General features: G+C 34.1%; 1 protein-coding gene across 3 annotated transcripts in view; it reads left to right on the forward strand.

Moving 5' to 3' along the window:
- The window catches only part of LOC106472010 (DNA-binding protein P3A2-like), a 51,105-nt gene that overhangs the window by 34,967 nt on the left and 7,475 nt on the right, over window positions 1-8,663 (forward strand). For all 3 annotated transcript variants that reach the window (XM_022400616.1, XM_022400615.1, XM_013932639.2), the window contains exons 8-9: window positions 2,474-2,653; window positions 5,328-5,523. In XM_022400616.1, the coding sequence (XP_022256324.1) occupies window positions 2,474-2,653; window positions 5,328-5,523 (376 nt within the window). The remainder of the gene's footprint in view (window positions 1-2,473; window positions 2,654-5,327; window positions 5,524-8,663) is intronic.

The following is an 8,663-nucleotide window of genomic DNA, read 5'->3' on the forward strand; positions in this document are numbered from 1 at the left end:
CCCCCCTTACTTGGCTTCGATTATTTTTAGGAAAGGGACACTTTCATCTCTGTATAATACTTCCTTCACCTTCAGATACTATTGTAACTTTTTTCTTGACAAAGTGTTCACTAATGGGTTTCTCTGTAATACAACTGTTGGAGATACTTTAACTGTTCTTTGTGTTACCTGTTTTTGGTAAAACTAAAAAAAAAAATATATATATATATATATAATTTCATTTGGCAAGCCGATTTACGGCATGAATTCCTGGATTAATGTATCTGGAACAGAGGCAAATCAGATTTCTCCTATTCCACCTTTGATATTTAGCGTTGTTCTTGGTTGAGGCTGTTTGTGACCTTATCCATAATGAGATATACTTTCAGCCTAGTGGTGTTTTGCCGGGGATCTCAGAGGCCAATTTGAATCAGCTGCCTCCTTTTCCTCATTTGGTACATCAAGTGCATGATGTTTTGGATATTTCCCCAGTTGCTTTTGAGTGTGTGCCTTCCTTGATAGCAGAAAGGCCTGAAGGCTAGTACTTAGTTCTCCCTCAATACCCTGATGTTGTGGTTCATGCAGGGAAGTTTACTGCTCAGTTATGTGAAGGGACAGCTGTGCCTTGTTGCTACTTTTCTCAGAACAACCTACTTTAACTGCCAGGTGGAAGCATACTTAGACTCTTGGGGAATAGACCCACTCCTGTAAATGTGGGGTTCCAGAACAGAGTCTGTGGTCACCCTGAATAGATCACAGTTCCCTGCCGATCAGTGGATTGTATAAATCAGAGTTGGTTTGCTTTTAAGAATAAGGGAACTTGGTTCAGTTATTCCACTGTTTCCAGAGCATTGTTCCACAGGGCTCCCCAATGCTCCCCCCCCCCCTTATTTTACTGGTGGAGCTAGGGAGTTCCTACTACTACTGGTTTCCAGCTACTGAGTTGATAGACAGAGGTTATTCCTCCAGAGTGTTCCATCTTACCCGGAACCTGGATGTTTTTTTTCCAAGATGTTGGTAGGAGTGGCATCAGCATATGTGGAAGCCTTCTTGTAATACCAGTTCAGTTTTGATGCTCTGCTATCTGGTTGGGTTGAGCATGGCCCTTTTTGATCAATATTGGTTTAGTACATTGTTCATGGAAAAGGGTTCATTGTTTCCTCGTAATTCCGAGTGCAGAGTGGTCTCATCCTGGGTCCTTGGTTGAGCACTGTTTGTTTTACGTCCTCCCCATAATTGGAATTATCTTTCCCACACAGTTGAGGAGTGAGGGTGAGTGTTCATAATCCCAGACCAGACGAGTTCTGTTTTCTCAGGTTGAGTATGGCATACAGGATCTCATCATTCCAAGTTTCCCACACAGTTGAGGAGTGAGGGTGAGTGTTCATAATCCCAGACCAGACGAGTTATGTTTTCTCAGGTTGAGTATGGCATACAGGATCTCATCATTCCAAGTTTGGGGTGTTGCCTTTCAAACTTTTTCAGGTTGAGGAGAGGGTTTGTCCACTTCATTGTTGCTTACCTTCTCTTCATGATTCCAGTGGCTCAGAATGCATCACTCTATAATTACAGGTTGGGATCCACTCACAAGTATATATATTGTGGTCCAAATGCCCTAGTCACCAACATGGGATTTGGGGGCCATAGCCCTATAATTCTAACACCCAGCAGTGGGGCCTCAGCTACCTGGTTGAGGTCTGACCAGTGGTGATGACGGATCACATCAAATTCCACCTGCAGTGCGTGATTTATGTTCTGGGTGAAGAGTATACCTTTTCTGGATGTAGTGCAGTTCCCCCACTAGGGTGCTAGTCTTCTATTGGCATACCCATGATCTATACAGATGCATTCTATATGGATAATGCCCTCACCAACCCCTTCACCTTATCAATGTGGGATTTTAACTGTAGTGTGAAAGTAGGTATGTTTTGGAAGATAACATTTTCTTAAATTGAAAATATATTTTCAATAATATCTCCCCTTCTTACACTCTCCCGCCCTTCCTCCCTGTTAAGAGCCAATGTTAGAGTCTGTGGATTGTGTCAGTCTTGAAAAGGGACAATATTATCTGAAGGAGGTGCTTATATAGAGAACCAAGATAGAGGGCGCATTGACATAGGTGGAGTGTGTCAGGAGACAGATGTTGCCAAGGGCAATTAAGTGGGTTATAAAAGACTGGAGGAAGTGAGAAAAAAAACAGACCAATATTTAGAAGGGCAAAGGAAAAGAAACCCTAGCAGTCGAGTGTGAGATGAGGTAAGTATTATTGGAAATACATTTTCAATTTATGAAAAGTAGGTGTAGAAAGAAAGTTGCAAATATTGTTATTTTCTAATATTTTCAGTGTGTGTGTATGTGTAATTGTTTTCAAAATTGAATTAAAACATAGATTTATGACATTTAGCTTCAGTTTTAGTTATGACATGGATAACAGTATATAGCTGAAGTAAAACATATTAATGTAACATTGAATGTTCTTGTATCTTTTCTCCAGACATTATACACACAACCTTTGGTAGCACATTATGCTCCAGCTGTTGTCCAGACCATTAGCAATCCTGATGGCACAGTTTCCATCTTGCAAATTGATCCTGGTAGTACCATGGTCACGCTACCTGATGGCTCTCATGCTCAAGTTAGGACAGTTAATGCTGTCAATTCTCTTCCTTTAGCAGTAAGTAAAAACAACAGATATGGAAAAGGATGTTTTGTTTTGTGGATCTTTGACCCCAGTCAAATTCCTCACTGATTTATGAAAATACAGGGTGTCCCAAAAAATGAATACACATTTGGAATGATTATAAATAGAATGTTTATTAAGATATATCCGAGTTTTATAATCCAAGTTAAAGATGACAAGTGTAGAGTAGTTTGAGTTATCGCAGGTGTTCAACCTGATAACCGTTCTGGTCCAGGCACTGCTGATAATGATGACAGATGGAATTGCAAGCATCACGAATCATTTCATTTGGTATTATGGCACATTTTCTTTCAATTGCTGCTTTCAACTCATTGATTGTTGCAGGTTTTGTGATATAAATCTTATTTTTGAGATATCCCCATAAAAAGTCTAGTGGTGTGAGGTCTGGTTAACGTGGGGGAATTCAATGCTACCTCTTAGCCCAATCCATCTGTTTGGCAGATTTTCATAAAGATAGGCCCTCACATCATGATGGTAGTGGGGAGGTGCTCCATCTTGCTGGAAATAAAACTCCTCATCTACAAATTGCTCTCAAATGCGTGGCATGATGGATTCCTGCAGCAAATTCAGATAAACAGCACCAGTGACTTTGTGTTTTCGAAAAAAAAATGGACATCTTGAACAGTTCCATCTGCTTCAAACTTATCTCTGATGCAAGTAATGGTGAGTCGCGTAGGTGGATCTATTTGAAACTCCCTTCTAAACAGTCTTTGCACTTCAGCTACGTTCTCGCACTTCCAGTAGCACTTTAGGATAAATTTCCTTTTCTCAAAGCTTAGTCTTGCTTCTGCCATTACATCAAATCAGTTACACCTGTAAAGAAAGAAAGTTTAAGTGAGTTATGAGCTCTAAAAGATTCTACACTTGTCTTCTTTAACTTGAATTATAAAAGTTAGATATATCTTAATAAACATTGCATTTATAATCATTCAAAGTGTGTATACATATTTGGGGACACCCTGTATATGCTATGTCTTGTCATACTGGTACTGGACATGCTGGTTGTGTATCTCACAAAATACCAAAAAATGTATAAATAACGTGAAAGAAGTAAAGTAAAAAAGAGAATAACTAATTTTTATCTTCATTAAATTATAATTTTATAGGAAAATGGTAGAATTTAAGTTTGTTAAGATATATAAAGATGGTAGATTTATTCAGATTTGGGTATTAAATGTTGTTTATTATCAAGCACGAATTTTAATTGTTTGATTCCAAAGTAACATAAATATTTAAAGAAAAATAGAAAAAAAGCTCCAGCACTCAATAAAACATAGAATGGTTGTTTTCCATTCTCAGACGTATTCTTCATGTAAATTCTGGTATCATTAGGTCATTTGAATACCCAAACACTCGGAAAGGAAGTTAAATAAATACTTATTATTAAAGTGAAAAGTCTTCAACAGTATCTTTTGTGATAATGATACAGACTCGGAAATATCTTGAAAAAAGAGAGAGACATTGTTTGAAAAAATAAAAGAAAATTGAAAGTGCATTACTAAAACTAATCATTGTAATACAAGCTGTTTTTTGTGTATCAGCAGTTGACCCAATGATAGGATCGAAAGAGTTTCTATATAATCTTGATCTGTAAAAAAGTTCATTGTGTTTGTGTTGCCTGTGAATTAAATCCTTTTTTTTTTAAAGATAACGTCAAGCATTATTGAACAAGTAATTTACTGACTGACTAAACCAAAGATAAAATAACAACATAAAGTTTTGGGACAACATGAGACCTATTGGTCTATCTCTGCTGTTCCACCCTCAAAATTAAATTAAAATAATTAAAAAAAAAGACAATTTTTAAAAACCAGCCCTTATCATTCATATATTTAACAAGCTTTTTCTTAATCTTACTTAAATTTACTGCCTCTACAACATCCAAGGAGAACCTGTTCCAAAGGCCAACCACCCTGTTATAAACATGAAACTCTTTTAGCAGATGACTCCTACCTTGCCAAAATTTATATTTGTGTTCCCTAGTCTCACTGTTAGATATGAAAAAAATATGATGCATCAACACTATCAATTCTCTTTACAATCTTAAACACCTCAACTCTTCTTTTTTCAAGAGAAAACAGTTTAAGAGATTCAGTCTCTCTTTGTATGACAACCCCTCCATCCCAGGCACTATTCTAGTAACCTTTCTCTGAACCCTTTCCAACAATTCAATGTCTTTCCAAGACTGAACACTGAATTAGTCAATGCCAAAAACTGTAACAATGTAGTTCACAGTTAAAAGTTGCTAAAATGGGCAATATACCTAATGAACTGGTGACTAGACCTCTTTTATCTTCATCATGATAAACTTTCATCTGTCATTTGTAATTTCTGACAGCTTTAGTACTGGCTGAATGTGTGATTATTCTTTGTAACCATGGTGTAAGTTTATAACGAAGAAAAATCACTAAAGGGTCTACTAAGTAAATAAAATATTCTGTGCTATGCTCTCTTTTTATATGCAAATTAAGTACATTATTTTTTACATTTTTAAAAGAAAAATATTATTGTAAGTGAACGTGTATAAGTACAACAGATGCATTCATTTATACAAATATATGCACAAAACTCTAAAAAACAAATGTACAGTAAGTGATAATTTTGTTCATTGTAGTGTTTCATATGATGTTTTTTTTCTCTCTCTAAGATTCAGAATGTAGTTTCTGATGGCACACAGAATGTTCAGACCTTAGCAGAGGTTGCTGCTGCTTCGCAACCAGAAGAGACAAACCAGCGTAACCAACAGCTGGCATCACTCAATGTTGATCTTCATGGTGAAGCAGTGTCAACGCTTAATCAGGATGGTCAGATCATCCTTACTGGTGAAGATGGCACACAAAGTGGTAAGTTAATTCTTATATTGATCTCTTTGTGATATGTGGAGTTTTTTTTTGCATATTCACAGATGGTTTGTTTTGTATGAATCATGTTGATTTTGGATCTTTGTAGCTGTGGTCATTTGTTTGTCTGTTTTAATAACAAGTTGTATACATAAGTTGGAAAATCTATTTCATTAGAAACTGTGGCATGTTAAACTACAAATAATATTTTAATCATTTATTTAAATTGGCAGTGGCCTACATTTCTAACAAGTTTACACAGTGCTGCTTTATTTTATTAATGTGTTTTTCTTCTAGTTTCCATGTTTCAGTTTAGTCGTTGCCATTAACTTTTTCCATACAGGGTTGGTTGATGTGCCAGACTTTGTAACAACAAAGTAACAATCAGTTTTTCCATACTATGGCTTTTAATATGTTTGTTCATCTTCATGAAATTTGGCAAGCTTTTAGTAAACATAACAAGCCTTTTGTACATAAAAAATCAGATTTTTTTAATCAATTTTTTTAGTAAAAGATTTATCCATGAATATATGGAGTCAAAGTTGACTGCTCTGGTGCAAAGTGATTTTCGTGCTAAGATTAAAAATAGTTTTATTCATCTGAAAAATTTCAAATATTATTTGTGTAACCTCTAAACCTCCTAACTAAATATCAAACATATATTTTTCAGTAAAACTTTATATATTATGTGTTATTTTCTCTACTCTAACTCTATATGGTCTGATCAATTTGACTAACCTTGAATCCACCATAAAAATTACAAAATCTAAATTACTCCTTTTTTCTTTGTAGAATGACAGCAAATTGTAACAGGAAATTACATTTGTTTATCATAAATCATGAACCATGATAGTGGTTCATAATAAGGTTTGCCCAGGAATTTCACAGAAATTCCAGTAGAGTATAGAGGAAAAAACTATCTTAAAAAGCAGACTTGTTTTTTGAAACAACACTCAAGACCTTCTGTCTAGATGGCTGATGCTGCTAAAATATTGATAATAGAAAAATAAACTGATTTTCTGATTGTTAGACAAAATTCAAAATTCATCCATTTGTTCTTGATATTATTAATATTGTTATTCATATTATTCTTGTTTCATAAGCCTACAGAAGAAAACAGGCATGAATATTTTATTCAAACTTGGACAAACCTACTAAAAAACTTCTGTACATGTCATAGGACTATTTTTATGTTGATTCTTTAAAGAGGAAGAGAGATTTTATCAATTTTTTTCTTTGCTACTGGCCAAGTTTCTCTTCAAAACCATTGAATCACTGAGGCTTACAGCAAAAATGGCTAGATATACTGTGCCAGAATTTATACACAGTTACAAAACAAATTCCTGTTAAAGTTGTGGAGCTATTTTTAAGTTGTTCTTGAAAGTCAAGATTTGCACTTTTAAAATTTTCTAAGTTCTCCTTCGCTATCAATATAAGCTCTTCAAAGCCATTTAAGCACACCATTATACTAGTTGGAAATGCTTCGTTTTATTAGGGTAAACAATACGTATGCTTATAACAGTGTCTCCAGCCTTGTTATTATTGATTATTGATTTACAAGCTTCTACAGTAAATATCACTACAGATATTTTACTGAAACCTAGACAATAGTAATGAATGCAGTATTGAGTATGTCATAGGGTAGTTTTAAAATTAATTCAAGCTCCTTCATTTTTTCACCCTAAAGAATTTCTCTTAAGTCTTTCACTTTCCTTCACTGAAAAAATCCAGTGTTTTACTAATGTGCATTTATTGGAAAATAATTTGTGCAACTTGGAGTGCCTTAATTGAAAACTGCTACGTTGAGGATTCGTCATTTCTCAAGTTCAATGTTGTACTTTGTCTACATGGTTTTCTGCAACTATTTCTGGGAATTTTCTAACATTAAATAAATCCATAGTAGATTTCTCTACTAATGTGAGTGGTACTTTTTGTACTTTTCTGAAATTGTGGGTGCATATTTTAGTATTATTTTATTATTTTTATTCGTATTTTTGTTTCACAAGCTTACAGCAAAATGGACTGGGTATTTTGCACCAAAACCTAGACAGATATACTATATGAAATGCTCTGAGTCTCCGTGACCTATTTAAAAAGTTGATTATTTTTCATTGAAAGTTGATTTATGTGGCTATAAATACATAATATATGTGATGATGTTCTGAGCAGCTTCCTTTATACTGAACACATGTGAAATGCATGCTTACATGAAATCTCAGGCAGAAAACCACCTGATTGGGTGGAAAAAAAGCTAATGCAGCAGTAAACTGTCTAAAAACATGTAACATTCAACTGAATGCATATGCACGTATGTAGTTTAAACTTTATTCTCCATAAATGGACATTGAAAAACTTTAAAAACAATGTAATTAAAAATTGTTAATTTAAAACTGGGAAAAGTGATCATCAAAAAAGTACCGATTGGTACTGTAGATATGGAGTCAAAATATGGATTTGTAGTTTGAGAAAATAATAGACACTAGTTCCAGCCTTATTTTTTTATTTTTTTTAGAGTCCCTAGTTATAGGTTTGAAAATATAATTTTTGCATCATGGTTCATCTTATTTCTGTACTTTTTGACAATCCCTATTCCCTTATTAAATTAACAATTTTGAATTATCTTGTAGCTTAAGGCTCATAGCAGTTTACATCTGTTTCTACTTAACTCTGGGACCGACCTCGTAACCATTTTGTGCTTGTTGTAGTTTTCATGCTATAACTTTTAAATTAGTAAGCATATGTTAATGCTTCTATATGCAAAATATCAAATTTTTTTATTAAGTCTTAAGATTTTTCTCCTGCCTTTTTTTTTTCTTTTTGCATGTTGCCTATCAAACATACAAAGTAATTTTCATTTTAAGATTAAAAATACTTCTGTGGATCAGAAAATTTTTAAATTCATATGTGAAATCTTTATAATGTCCAGATAGTTATCAAACATTTCTTAAGAAATGCTTCATATTTTGTGTGTTATTTTCAGTAACAAATCTCTGTACAGGTTTGGTCGATTTGACCGATCTCCTAACCACATTAAAAAAATTAGGAAATATAAATTATGCCTTTTTCGTACTAGAATGACTACAAAAACATAAATGTTTAGACTAAGTAGCTTTAATCTCATAACATTATACATTTATATATAT

Source organism: Limulus polyphemus, unplaced genomic scaffold (genome assembly GCF_000517525.1).
Source record: "Limulus polyphemus unplaced genomic scaffold, Limulus_polyphemus-2.1.2 Scaffold5020, whole genome shotgun sequence".
In the NCBI taxonomy this organism is placed as follows: Eukaryota; Metazoa; Arthropoda; class Merostomata; order Xiphosura; family Limulidae; genus Limulus; species Limulus polyphemus.